Source organism: Cyclopterus lumpus, chromosome 7 (assembly GCF_009769545.1).
Source record: "Cyclopterus lumpus isolate fCycLum1 chromosome 7, fCycLum1.pri, whole genome shotgun sequence".
Classification (NCBI taxonomy): Eukaryota; Metazoa; Chordata; class Actinopteri; order Perciformes; family Cyclopteridae; genus Cyclopterus; species Cyclopterus lumpus.
Window position 1 is genome coordinate 16157830 of NC_046972.1, and position 15059 is coordinate 16172888.

General features: G+C 38.1%; 2 protein-coding genes and 1 pseudogene across 2 annotated transcripts; 1 reads left to right on the top strand and 2 right to left on the bottom strand.

Moving 5' to 3' along the window:
• Positions 1 to 1544: 1544 nt before the first annotated feature.
• Positions 1545 to 5176, top strand: LOC117733804 (transmembrane protein 198-like). Its single transcript, XM_034537697.1, has 4 exons — positions 1545 to 1737; positions 3193 to 3768; positions 3901 to 4028; positions 5030 to 5176. Exons 1-4 carry the CDS (start codon positions 1584 to 1586, stop codon positions 5174 to 5176), a joined length of 1005 nt encoding a protein of 334 aa, XP_034393588.1. The 5' UTR covers positions 1545 to 1583.
• Positions 5177 to 6842: 1666 nt separating this feature from the next.
• Positions 6843 to 9695, bottom strand: LOC117733859 (annotated as a pseudogene).
• A 954-nt stretch (positions 9696 to 10649) lies between these two features.
• Positions 10650 to 14330, bottom strand: pym1 (PYM homolog 1, exon junction complex associated factor). The gene is given in 6 exon segments (XM_034537768.1): positions 10650 to 11547; positions 11549 to 11608; positions 11610 to 11931; positions 12309 to 12402; positions 12501 to 12521; positions 13999 to 14330. Coding segments are annotated over 6 exon segments (639 nt in total). The 5' UTR covers positions 14030 to 14330; the 3' UTR covers positions 10650 to 11436.
• Between the last annotated feature and the right edge of the window lie 729 nt (positions 14331 to 15059).

The window sequence follows — 15059 nt, forward strand, 5'->3', positions numbered from 1 at the left end:
CAAATCCCTTTACCTCAAGCCAACTTGAATTAAAAGTTAATTGTAATGGAATTAATTAATTAAAGCTCTTACGTGATGATGCAAAGTCGAGGCTGCACTAGGATCATGGTTAGTGAGAGCTGGACTCGGCCATGGAATTGGAAGCAGCCGCCCACTGTCGCTGGAGCAGATGGTCCCCCTCTTAGTCAGGTGTCAGCTCTTCACACGAGCGCAGGTCGGAGCGAAGGCTCACAGCTCAGGGACCGACACAGACTCCTGGCCGCTCGCTCCAAGTTGGGCTTACATGAATTTGACAAACTACCACTGAAGAAACTTTTTGTTTCTTCATTTACTCTGTGAAGATATGACTCAATCCAGGTAGGCCACTGAGATATAATTTCTTCATTTCATGCTTTTATCTTTTAAAAATTTTTTTTAGCACATACTTTGTTAGAAATTCTTTGATCTTGTAGATAATTACAGTCTCTTATTGCAGAAAAAAGAGTAGAATATCACAAACAAATAAAAAAGGAATTATTTAAATAGCTTTTCATCCTCCAGAGAGCAGTCAATAGTTTAATCAGGAACCTGTTAGACAGTGCAAGTGTTTTGGCGTTTCACACTCACCTTTACGAGAGGATACAGAGTTGACATAAGCAGACAGGAGGAGCCCTTGTCTGCTAAAGCTCCTCTAATTCCATTTGCTAACCAGGAGATCTGCCTGAACAGCTGATAATGTCCTTACAGTATTAAACACTGTAGATAGACAGCCGTTACCATAAGAGCAGTGTGTACATATGAACAGCTATTCGTCTCCTTCAGTTCAAATATAAATTACAATTGATGCAAAGCTGTTACCAGTCGTGGAAAGTAACTAAATGTTAAAGTACTTAACATATTTTCATCTTCTGCTACTTTATACTTCTATTCCCGTACAATTGAGAGGCAAATATTGTATCTCCAGTTAACTTTGCACATGCAGATTAAAGTTGCTAGTAGATCTGAGTACTTCTTCCACCACTTATTTTCTTTATTGGGTCTTAGAATATCTTGCGTTATCCTTGAGCTATTTTGTTTTTGTTATTTTGTTCAGTAAACAAGTACCTAACCACATGCTTAGATCCATAAACCTGTATGCATCAGGTCACAAGGTAATTTCCTCATCTGCATCCTGTTCTTTAACAAAAGAACTAGGACAGAGAGGAGTTAAACTCAGAGGGGATCCCCGCTTTCCTTCTCTGGTCCCTGAACAGGAAATTGGCACACGAGAAAGAGCAATGTCCTTTCACATTAAATAACTCAAATTGAATAATGGTAATATTTTGAAGGATTACATCCCCAGGATGTTCATAAGACTTGAAGATAATAACACTCAAGTTAGCAGCCTGGAAAATAAACGGAAAAGAGCTGACCCCATGTTGCCATGGAAGTTTGAAAAACACTCTCTTCTTTTTGCAGGTGCACAACAGGAAGCAGTTCAGTACATGTTCTTCGTTCAGGAGCTTCCTCTTTCAATGAATACCACATGCAGGATGTTCTGGTTTTCCTCCTGTAATGAACAAAGACCAACCTGCACAAAGCAATAGAAGTGATAATCCTCCAAGATGGCTGTCTCTTCATTCTATAATACTGAGGAGCCAGGAGCTGGCATGGTTGAGGTGAACATATGCACCCTTGAGATTAATATCAAGTATGAAGTCATCTCATCAGTTGTCTGCTCTGTTTGCCTTTCATTCGGCCTCATCTTCACCTTTTTCGGTATGTATTCATGAACCCAGAAATAATATTAAATGTGAATGTGCACACATGCATGCAAGACTTAAAATTCAACATGTCCCTGTTGTCACTGTGTTCGTACTCTAAATGCTTCATTAGCTCACCCGATGGCTTACACCTACATTCGTAGGTGTCTGAAAGCTGGGTTTTAAGGGTGGATAAGCACAAAGCTGGAGGAGACAGATGGGTAGTCCTGATAAAGTGCCACCTGTTGTACTGTTCGACATCTCAGTGTTAGTTCTGATGTTGTATTTTTTTTTTCTCCAGATGAGGGCAGTTTGTAACACTGAATGTAAGCACACATGCTGCGAGGGAGATTTAACCACCACCACGACCAAAAAAGAAAAGAGTTCCATATAGCTTTTTCACTGAAAAAATATGTGAACAAACTGATTAGGAGAAATTTGTCCTATGGACCTAAAACATGTGATGCTTATGCAAACACATATGATGCCAAAGTCGGTGTTCCCAGTTACTATTACAGTGTTGCCTGTAAGGATGTTTTATGACAAACATGATAATTAATAATTTGGAGAAAAACAGCAGTTTCAGTAGTGCAGGGGAAGGCAAGAGCCCGATGTCAAACTGATGTTTCTCCCATTAAATCCCTCCCATATGGGCATGAATACTGTAAGAAATTCACTTTCAAACTCTATTTCTGCAATATGTGACCCATCAACATCGGCAGGGTCTTCCAAGAAGCTCAAAGAGATTTCAATTAGAAGCTCAAGTGAAGAAACCAGTGAAAGTACTATTCCTCAATGTTTGAGCATTTCCATGTCGAACACTAAAAGTTTTACTAAAATGCATTATCCAAAATAAAAGCAGGCTGTACTTTCCTCAATTTGCTTCTGTTTTAAAATTGCTTTGGCTCAATTGTTACAAGAGCAGCAAGGTGCAAAAGGCTATATTACAAATGTTGGCCTCAAAATTTCATAAACATCCTCACACCGTTTGTCACTGCATTTTAATCATTGTGGTTAAAATGAAACACTACAACTAAAAAGTAACTTCTTCTAATACAATTTGTGTTTGCATTCTAATTCCCTTAACAATTATTCAAAAGCTATGACAGAAAAATATTTGATATGTGCATAAGTCAGTGTGTTAAACGATCTAGAGTCATTTATTTCTTTGAATTTTCTGTATAAATATAGATGATGTAGTCTTAAGGCTGATTGTCATTCACACAATAATGATTATTGATGTCAACAAACCTTTGGTATTTCAATCATTTATGAATCAATTAAAATACAGTAAGCTACATAAATATTGCTATTGATTCAATGAAGTGAAGACAATATTTTGTGTTGAAAAGCAAGAATTAAAGGTGCAGTGTGAAGGATTTGGCGGCCTTTAACAAGTCGGTTTGGCGCTGTTTGGTAGATGATGCAGCACTTGTCTTAAAATCAACCTTGTTTTTATTTCACTTTTCAGGATACCGCTGCTTCAAGATGGTCATGTTCTTCTCTGGCTTCATGTTTGGCGCGACCACCATTCCCTTGTTGTACCACAAGGAGCCCAGGTTGGACATCCAGGTGGGGTCAGAGACAAAGGCAGGGATTGGCCTGGGCGTGGGTGTGCTCTGCGGGCTGATGACCATGCTGGTGTCCACAATGGGACTCCTCCTCAGCGGGCTGCAGCTGGGGAGCCTGCTCTCCCTCGCCATCCTGGTGGTCATCGGACAGTTTCACAGCCTTCCACCAGTGTGGGTGCCTCTCGTTGTTGTGCTGGCTGCCAGCATCGTCGCTGCTCTCTTTACTCTCCTGTGGCAGAAACTGTTCACCATCATCTACACATCTGTGTTTGGAGCCACCGCCGTGATGCTGTGTGTGGATTACCTGGTGGGGACGTTTACGCTGCCAGATCAGGTGTATGATATGTTTTGCCAAGTTGCCCCACGTCCACTCTGCTGGTTTAACTGGACGATCGCTGGAATCTGGCTTATTATGGGTCCGATAGGTGTGTTGGTGCAGTGGGGGTTTACTGCCAAAGGAGTATCACACACAGAAGGTGAATTTAATTCAATCTGCACTTACTGATGCATTCAAGGTAGTGTTCTTGTTGAATATGAGCTCAAAACCTCCTTCTGTGAAATACTCATGATTTCCTTCACCTTTTTACTCCCCTTTGGATGCTTCCCAGTTGCATACAAAAAACACAAGATACATGTTAAGAAGCACAGATATAGAGAGTCAAGGAGAAGACCTCAACCACATCGTCGGCGCAGGCCTCCACCGCTGAAACGCTACGCTGGGGACGTCCTGGCGCCTGTAAGTGACTGAGATTCAAATGAAACGTTCAGCTTTCACTTTTTTCAAAGAGGTACATTCTCACCCTGACAATCAATGGGCCTCATGCAAGATTCACACGCACAACAAGTGGTGCATTCACAAATCTTCTCCTATTTGTCCATCCTGTGGTAGGAGTCATGTACAACTAGTCTGCTGTTATCCCAGCCTACATGTTTCACTAATGGATTGTATATTTCATTACTTTCGAGCAATTTTGAGTTTGAAAGTAATAGAAATGACACTTTATAATTATGTTAACTTTATCCTGTTTGACTCGGCAATTGGAATTATAAGCTAATATAATTAAACATTTCTTCATATAGCCTAACAATATCACCATGCATTTAAATTGGCTATTGATGCTATTGTATAACACTATAATATCAATATAAACATATCAAACGGGAAAACAACTCAAATGATTTGACCGCCTCCCGTTGCAGTCATCATTCACCTTGCTGTGGCGAGACGTTTTTCATATCGAACCATTTCTTCTTTATTTCAGTGCCATGTCACCTGAGGGTACGACCCTCAGGTGACATGGCATTAACAGCACTCTTTATTTTTCCCCATTCCTCGGGTTTAGCAGGACCATAAATCTGCTGCGGACACTGTTGAAGTTTATAAACTTTCCCTTATGGATCTTTGAAAGCAGAACTTGAATTTGAGACAAATTAGTTAATTATGGTGTTAATTATGCTGTTATACATGTATGACGAACACATGCTCATTTACGCACAGGTGGCATTCATCATGTTCATCAGTTATCTGATGTTAGGAGCGTTTGGTGAATCCAAAGTGGCACACTCGTACAAGCCCACCTCATGAAAACAATTAAGAGAAATACAAAAATGTTTTTGCATGAGGTCAAATGTTTTCAGTTCCTTCTGATTGCAAGAGAAAAAGCCTCATCGTGTAAAATAACAGTAGCTGGTCAGTACAATATCATGTAACATGTCATTCTCCTATCTGGCTTTCAGAGTTATCTCCAGAGCCTTCAGGAGCGCCAGATGGAAACGGGCTCCTCCAGCAGCAGCGTCAGCACCATCACACATACTTTAATTGACTTTGACTTTGAGACGGGCTCAATGGTGCCTCTGACTGCCTCGCCTGTCTATATAGTCTGAAGGAACACAGCATCAGATGTTTGTAACCGGCACCTATTTGATGAAACCATTATGTGTTGCCGATAATTATATATTTCATTGAAATCTGCACTTAATACAGAAACAATTAAACCTTTTTTCGACTGCCAATTTGAATCCACTTTAACCAGCTTCTTCAGATAATCATCAACATGCATATGGTGAGATTTCAGATCCCAGAATGATGACACAACACAACATGCACAGTTATCAGACTCGTGATCATCGCTTCCTTTGAAGAGTTTTATCTCACCGACACTTTGTGTTTTACAGTTAAGCTGTTTTCTTTCACAGGATCGAATAAAACATATTTTATTCTTCAAATACTATGTGCCATGACTTCATATATGATTGTGTTGTAAGTTTAAGTTAAAGTATTACAGTTATAAACAACGGATTTATGTATGCAATTCAATTACATCTGAAAAATGGGCAATGTTTGGACAAACAACCAATTAACTAGTTATTTGAAAGGAAATGGACAGGTTGATTGTACTCTGTTTTGGTGTATTGTCTTAAATAAATGTCTGTTAAAGCAAAAATATGTAAGGAATAAAACAACAGCCAACATAACAGCCACTGTGCCAAAAGTGGCAATTAGCCTTTTCCGGATAATGGTGAATGTCAAATAATAATAAAAATATTGCGCAAAAGTAGAGAAGAGTAGATAATGGTAGTTACTCAACAATACCCAGTTTGCTAACATAAGCTAGCATTAGCTGTCACACCCAAACAGCTGTTTCCACTTACTTTGACTGAGGTTGAAGTCGGACAGAGGTAAAACAAGTATTCATATTTGATTACGTTATTTGAAAAGAACTGGGAATTAGCCGGAGGTAGCCAAAATGGCTAATTTATGTCTATTGTCCCTGACCAGATGTCAAAAAGGCAATTAATATAAACAACATAATAAATCCACCAATATTATTCCCCCAATACAACACCTGGCAATTATCTACAATCCTCACTCAAATAAATGTAAGAATAAATGTATGCAGGGAAACAACAGATAGACTACAACATTTTAGTCGTGAAACCCAACTTGTAAAAAAATATTCACATGTTTGATTATATATTAGATATTAATAAGCCGAATCAGTAGTGAATCACAACATCAGCTTCTTTTTCTTTGGTTATAAAACTATCTTCTTGTATGTAATCTCTGAGTCTTATGTATGTAAAACAAGACAAAGATTTATTTTGGTGTTGATGCATTTTCCTAGTTTAAGAATCGCTAATAATTTAATTTGATTCATGTGAAAGTATAATGTCACATGTCAAATAACTGGGATATTCGTACGGAACAATGCCATCCTAAATGTCATTAGTAAAACCCACTCAAAATGTATGCTGAGAAAAAAGGCCTGTTGATAGAATACTATGTCGTAATAGGTCCAATCACAAGTCTTAGCGTATCTTATGACACTGCATGTAAGTTAATAACTTATTTTAAAATAACATTATAAAAAATAAAAAATAAATCCGAAGATACAAATATCTTTTTTGTTGTTGATTTCAGCAAACTCTGTCATTAAAAACTTCTCACACACGAGATACAGGGTCCAAATAAATAAGCATCTTTCTCTGATTTTATACTGACATTGTGCAGGTAAAGGTTTGTGCTGAGTTCCTGTTGGCCTCTGGTGGCTCAGTTGTCCCACTTCATCCGGTGTGAGGCGGCACTCAGAGGGTGGTAGGCCTTCTCCACTGCTCTGTGGTGCTGGTTTACGCGCCAGTACTGGGAGCCTTTAAAAAAAAGTATATGTCCGTTTGTTCAAGTGAATGCAGCATTAGTGTTGCTGGGTGCCCCGTGGGAGAGTTGCCCAATAGGTTTGGGATATGAACTGAAGTCTGTCGGGCCAACTTCATCCCACTGCCAGTATCCAGAGCCCTGAAAAAACAAAGACATGAGTCACTGGAAAATGAAAAAGAAACTTTCAACAAAAAGTCTCAAAATAGATTGAAGGAAATATTGTGTTTTGTACTTTTTTTGCTCTTATTGAAGTAAAAGGCTGAGTCAATATTAGCAGGGATGTTGGCCAAGCGGTTGGGGAAACCGTGGTCAAGTTTGAAACCCGAGTATCTCCATACTTTGTCCTCTATGAGAACATGGGGAGACAAGTAAGTTATTCTTTCAACACTGTCATTTTAAAATGTTATTTGGTATTTCAGCAAATAAATTAATCCACCTCTCAGAAGATAGGACTTGCCGGTCCGCTGAGACTGAACACCGTCTACACGTACTGACCACTGGAGACATAGGTCTTTCGCAGAGGGCCTGCAGGGGCGAAATGCAGGAGAAAACCTAGCTGTAAGTAGATTTCAACGAATATCTGTTCTTAGACAAAGTACAGACATGTTTAATGTTTTTTTTAACTATATTTGAGTACAGTGAGACAGCATAATCTACCCGACATTACTGCATCCACAGTGGCCTTGCAAGGATCTGGAATAACACCTGGTACCATCTGACTTGGCTTTCTGGCTTTTCTGAAAAGGAACAACACTGAATACATGAATGTCGTTACCGTATAAAGCCTGGATAACCTTGAATGTCATCCGGATGTAGCTTGAAGTCTGAGCGATATCCGCTGTAAACAGGTAGTGTTGTGAGTGGCCCAGGCCGAGAGCGTGGCCAATCTCGTGGGTTGCAACAATCCTCAGGTTGGAGCCCTAGGTCTTCCCCTTTGTCCACACTTCATCTTAGTCAAAATGCACAATGCCTGACTCAGGGGCGTCAGCGTGGGCTAAAACATAACCTACAGATAAAGGAAGAATTCTTCAAATTATTGTCATCTTACAGGAAAAGTTCATCAATTTAACAAACGTGAAAGATGAGATTCCAAAACGACATCCAGGGCTCCCACCTCGTCCATTAAAGGGACACGGCTTGTCTTTTTTGTGAAAGGAGATTTTGATGTCTGCCACAACAAGGTGTGTTCATCATCGGCAGAGTTGCTACAAAGATTCTGACATTCAAGGAAAATAAATAACGAACAAATCTGGGGAAAGGTAAAAAAAACGATTACAAAAACCACAACGACAGAGGGAAACATATTGATTACATTGTTAAAATTGAAGAAATATGGTCAGCTTAGGCCTTCCACTATCTCCTCAGGTGGATGATTTGGGCCTTTACCATCTAGTGGGGTGTGCAGATAGCCGTACTTCCTTAAATACACCTAAAGAAAGATAATAATTGTAATAGTGGCAGGATATATATATATATATATATATATATATATATATATATATATATATATATAATATATATATAGTACCAATACCAAAAATATAATAAGTTTCCATAATCCAAGTACAGCAGCATTCCAAATTGTACTTGTAAAGGGGCAGTTCCCCCCAAAATTAAAAAAGATATATATAGATTTCTGTTTCAGATACCAGTTTTGGAGCCAGTGCTTTGAGCGCCATACATTATAATTTTTTGAAACTCAACAGAAAAATCTTTTTACAGATATCATGACCCGGATAGTCAATATAATACACAGACCTAAATGTGAGCAGTATTGTGTTATAGGAACTAAAATAGTTCCAAGCTAAAATAGTAAATAGTTACCAGATCAGCTTTGTCGCTTTCTATTCATTATTATTGTATAATTTAGTATTCCTAGCTGGATGGTGTATGTATTAGTATTGTCATGTATTTGATATGTAAGCAGTGCATTAATGGTGTAACTGGTTAAGGTGGAGCTTATTGTAACTACTTTATAACGCTGGTTAAAGCTACAGCAATAGAAGTATTTTTAATATCATGTGTTTTGTCTGTAAAACTTTACTCTGCAAAGTAACTAACTAAACAGGCCTTGAACTAAATCCGAGAACTGAGTGTAGGAATGTGGAAACGATTGATGACATCTTCTCAAGACACCAACTCTTCTACAATGAAATTGTTTTCCAAGATGCTAACTTTTATCAATAACAATAATAGCATTGATATCAGCATAGCAAATGGTTGGTGTCACCACAACCACAACTTATCTAATTTACTCAAACTATTGCTGAACACCATAAGTAATTCTAGCCAAAATGATCCCAAGATAGTTTAATGGTGTTGAATTAAAAAAGTAATGTCACAATGATTTTAATGTTTTACAACTTAAAAACATGTTGTCATCTTTTTGAAAAAACAATTAATGAATAATATACTGCAAAAATGGGTTAGTTTCATTTAGATTGCACAATATAATTTAATTATAATAGTATCACTATTAATATTAAAGGCAGCTTAAAAACTGCAAAAGATTCTCAGTTGCAAGACTCAAAATCATGGACATATGTACTGCTACCAAGAACCACTTAGAAATAGATATTTAGATTTTGCAGTTTTGTAGGACAAACTATTTTCACTTTTTTATTTGACCACCGCAGCTGTAAATTCTTCTCTGCTGAGGGCGAAGGATGAAGCTGTCGTTAGCAGAACAAGAAGCACCATTAACTCCAGCATGGAAAACAGAAACCAATACATATTTCAGACACTAACAGCATGAGCAAGCATTTCTCACACCATCATTTAGAGCCAGTTTGTTTTAAAAGTAATTTTGTTAATGTCAATCTAAGCAAACATATGTAGACGAGTATTAACTCTAAAATACCTATTATCTACCCACTATCTATGGAAGGAGATTACTTATACCACTTACATCACGGTGGTGAAATTAAGCTGCAATACTTTTTCCAGGCGACATGAATTAGTGTGAAGGATGTACCAGAAATACAGCTTTATGTTAGTAATATTCCACATTAATCTTGACATTTTTCACTTCATGGTTGCAGCTCTATGAGGAAAACAAATAACCACAGTTCCTCTGAGGCAACAGCTAATTATCAATAAAAGAACGCCTCTTTGAACAGAGATGCAGAGCAGAAATAGAGAGTGGATGAGAAAGAGACTCAGACATGTGTAAAACAATAACAGTTTCTTAATTTAACAACAGATTCAATTTTAATGCTAAAAACACTGGACAATCCTGATTTCTCATCACAGAGGCATCTTTGTGTTAAAGCCTGGTTAGGCACACCCTACTATTTTTGCCAACTTAAACTCAACAATTGAATAATTGATGGAGCGGAACTCAAACTTGAAATGTTTTTAGTAATTCATTGTTCTCATTTGTAATGTGTTCACACTGAAAAAGTGACAACTATGCTTTTTAAATATGTTTACAATGCAATGTAGACCAACAAAAAGGAGGTGGTTATCATTTTTATTTAAAAGAAAGATCTGGTCACGTCACTCATTTTCTAAAACAGCTGGGAACTGTAGCTTTAGCTTTCACCTCAGTTAATAGTGTATTTATTGGAGATTATTTTCAGACGCAGATTAATACAAATTTGGTGCTTAAAGTATATACGGAAGCACATTGGTATATGCGGGATCAACACAAAGTAACTAGTGTCCATGTTCATCATAATAAAGGAACATGTCACCAAGTGCAACAGTGTGGCTCATTGATGTATTTTATTGCATTTTTAACAATGGAGCTCTATGGCACAGAGGAATAAACTCCATCAGGCTTTGGCCAGAGACAATACTTGTTGGATCAATTCATTAATCAACTCATTTTATGGGATTTGTTGAGAATAGAACAAAAATATACAATATTACCAGCATTATCCTTTAAGTGTATCATTGACACCAAAATATAGATTTGTTTTACATCCTGCCTTCCAAAATAAGAGTTGCTGTTCACGCCACCACTAAAAACAATAAGAGATAAACATTCAAAACAGCTTGAAGTTTTAATGTAATGACTGTGTAGAGTGGCTCAACATTAGTGCCACTACAAGAGGCCATCCAATCAGACAAGAAAAAACAAACAACTATATTCTCTTTCACAAAAGATATTGTATGCGTCAGTAATAACTGACGCTATGAAGGTACAAAAAGGAAAAGGACAGACGCACAAAGCTATTTACAATGAAGTCTTAAAAAGATATTAATAAATGTATGAGCAGGAGTGATATTGTTATGGAGATCTGAAATTCGAAAACAGGCTCATCAGTATTGAAGATGTGGTGCCTACTACGAGGACTTCCTGTCCCTTCTCGACTTGAAAGGCGCTGGGACTGTGTTCACTTCCAGAGTTCATGATGAATATCAAATCGGTAGAATAATGTTTAATGGAAGCCATGATCACAAAGCTGCAACGGTCCCTTCCCTGTCTCTCAGTATGTAGTTTGTACGTTTAGTCTGTCCGACTCTTCTGCTTCCCTTTATTGCTTCAAGAATCACGCTCAAGCTGCTGTAACTCATCCTGTAAGGCCTTAACCCGAAGCAGCTTTTCCAACTGATCCTTTGTTGGCTCTGTTATTTCCCCTGAGTCCATTTTCTGCCTGCAATTCCTCAACTTGCCGCAGCTTCTTTTTTAGGTTTTTTATCTTCTTGGCCTTTTCGTCTGCTTTCTGCTGAGGAATCATCGGGAGACGAGACAGAAACCGGCACCGCCGTCTTGGTTGAAAGACTTGCGCTCTGTGAAATAGACACTTTCTCTACGGCGTTGCTCACCGAGTCCACATCCCCGTCCTCGTGCTGTTGATGTTTTCGTTTTTCTTTACGTTTCATGTTGCGTTGGCAGACTTTGAGAGGACCAGCCCCATCATTGTCCCCGGAACCGAGAATCTCTTGCTGCTGCTTTGTCGGAGCCCCGTCGGACGGATTCATCCCAGGTGGCAGGTCTGATTTGCTCTTGAAAAACTTCACAAATTTGTTTTCATAGCTGAAACGGCAAGAAACAAGCTTAAAAAAAATTAGTTGAAAGAATTAAAAATGTCTTCACTTTGCCATTTCTTACGAATATCCACACATACAAAGTCTATTAGGGTCCGTGATGGAGGTAGCCAAAAAAATACTACTACTCAAGTAAAAGTAACAGTACTTTTGTACAAACAAGTACTTATGTAGAGGCAAAGTAGGCATCAAAATAACTTCAAGTAAGAGTAAAAATATGCTGCATTAAAACTACTCTGACAAGTACAATTTACTCAATTTTTTTTTACATCCCTACAGCATCCCTGTTTGTTCCACCCCTTACTACTGTCACAATGAGATTCTGATCTAAATGTACATGTGTAGGGAAGGAAGAGCTACACTTACACTGGTACTTCTTCCTGTGGAGTATAACCATCCTTCACCCGCCTCGGCTTCCTCCATGTTCCATCAGCTCGCTGAGTAGCAGCAATGTATTTCCCTGAAGAGCAACAGGTACAACATTTTAGAACAGTGTTTCCCCACACCTTTTTTTCTGAGATTCTTTTTTTTTTTTTTTAAATGAAAAACCATCGTTACCTAATTCACAAAAGGCCTCATCTATAAATTGTGAGAAGAGCAAATTTTGGGTTAATGAACATTCTTGACCATCTCTTCAGCAATTTACACACCATCTTGAAAAGATCAATCAGCCATTTCGAAGACATACGTTATTTACATACATCATAAATGAAACAAAATAAATGCATTTAGGCGGAGTTAACGGTCCATCACAGCCTTTTAATTTACTCTCATCGGTAAAACAAACAGAATGTACGGTAGCCTTTAATATTAGATTCAATGTTATAAGTAGAATACAGTTAAACAGACATTAAAGACATTCAGGCTCCCTCATGTGACTCAACTGTGTACTGCAGATATAAATGTTAGATATAAGACTATGGAAGAAGTTCATGCTAAAGCTCCCAACCCAGTCTTTGGGAATCACTTTTAGAGAGTGCCAATATAGTTGCATGGAAAAAATGAATATTTTAAGCCAGCAGACCATTAATTCATCCTGTCAGCTGGGGGCTAGCTTTGACTGTTATGACAAAGTATCTCAGTGCTCAACTGATTAATTTGGAAGTTTGTCAAAACTTTATTAGATTTTCCTTTTATTCCTTGTATTATTAAGATGTATAATTACGATTTGAGGTCTGAATGTACTTGTCCTAACATGGAATGGATTTTATAGTTTGTATTAATTATGTTATCTTTTAAGTGAAATGTGTATGCGTTTTCAATGTACACTGCAATCTTCAGCATGGCGCCTTGTGCAGGAGATCTTTAATGTGAATGGGGTTATCCTGCTTTGATAAATGACATAAAACATTAAATGCTTCTCAATCGATGAATATCAATAGTATGATCTAAAAACGTATGTACTAGTGTTCGGTCTAAATTAATGCAGTCAGTAATAGTTGTCTGTTACAGTATTCTGAACACATATTACTGTTCTAGCTTGTAAATACTTGTTTTACCATTCTTCTCAATAGACCTAACGTTACAATAATATGTATAATATATAGAATTGTTTTCTCACACATCTAAAAAAGTTGCGCGTTAATACTGGTGCTGTGAATGACACATCGTGATCGCAACATAAACTCACTGGCCACTGACTATTACAGCAGAAAGGACCAAGTAGCTCAGGTTAGCTAGCTCGTGTGTCAGGTTGTGATACACAAGATAACGCGGCAGATTGTATCCCCTGGAGCTCTAAATATTAACAAGTAACACATAAGTAACACATTAAACTTTCCCCCCGCATAATATTATATATATATATATATATATATATATATATATCACAGTAAGTACATCTAACGTTAGCTGATGAAGTGCGCTAGCTAGCTAACCGTCTCAGCTAGCGTACGCTAGCGGCTAAACAAAACGTCCGAAAGGAAAACACCGTAAAGCATGCCGGTGCTTCAAAAAGCCGCAAATAGACATAAAGGCGTGATTGTAGTCGCTTTGTTTAACGAAGTGGGCTCTGTTTCAGTCAGTCAAACGGTCGGACACATGCATCAGCCCTTACCGGATTTATCTGTGACATAGGGGGTTGCCATTTTGGTGTAACGTTAACGTGTTGCCCCGCTCTTCCAGTCGGTCGGCTGGTGACGGTGTCCACCAAACGTAGCCCCTCGCTCACTTTGATCCCTAATGACTGCGAATCAACGCAAATGTATCAACTCGTGCTTCCCTCGAGGTCAAATGTGTCATTTGCAGCTTCAACTGACGTATATCACAATGTAAACGATGAGCAGCTAAAGAGGCGCCTAAACAACTGTGTGTGCGTGTCACTGTGTGTGTAAGTGTAATCGGGCGCTAAGAGGAAGCAAAACGTGCGAACCCTTTTCTTCAACTTCGGAAATGACGACATGGATGGGTTGCCAGGTTTGTGCACAATGCTTGTTGAAGCGGGCATCGCCCTGGAATGTACTTTAATGTGACGTATTTTCTACTATATTTCGCAGGAGAATATCGTGCATCTTAGTTTTAGTTATTTTGCAATTAGACACAAAGAGCTTCAAAAACATGATGCTTTAATTAATTAAACTACCCAGCAAGAATATAAAAGTACTGCTGGCACAATCGATTATTCAGCGGACACGCAAAAAAACAACCTTGTAGAGGTGTCACTTGGGGCTTTGGATAATGTTGATTGTTCTTCTCGCCATTTTAAGTATGTTTTACAAACAGAACAATCAATCAATGAAAATAATGAATTTGTTGAAATCTTATATTAAAAAATTATAATTAAACTCCACTCTAGCCAATTACACAAGTAGAATTATGCGTTTACATTAACACATGAGTAATAATAATCTAATGATATAATATATGATAGCATATGTACCTTTATATACAAACCTATATTTGTCTACTGACCCATTATGTGGATTGAAAGTCACCCAGAATATTCTGGTGTCTGCTGTATTGATTTAGACCATTCTTATTGTTCTTCATCTCTTAAGTCCCTATAACACATGCAGTTTATCCCTGAAATGTTCAGGAACATTTCTTGCATGGGGTTATATGTACAATACTAAACTATTGCACTGGCCATTTAAACGTGAGCTTCCGGCTGCACTGGGG

What these genes read in the sequence shown, in the direction of transcription:
- LOC117733804 (XM_034537697.1), top strand. Translation starts at nt 1,584, where the DNA reads ATGGCTGTCTCTTCATTCTATAATACTGAGGAGCCAGGAGCTGGCATG. An exon ending in AGGAGTATCACACACAGAAG is followed by an intron (nt 3,769 to 3,900) that starts GTGAATTTAATT and finishes GATGCTTCCCAG; the next exon opens with TTGCATACAAAAAACACAAG. An exon ending in CTGGGGACGTCCTGGCGCCT is followed by an intron (nt 4,029 to 5,029) that starts GTAAGTGACTGA and finishes TCTGGCTTTCAG; the next exon opens with AGTTATCTCCAGAGCCTTCA.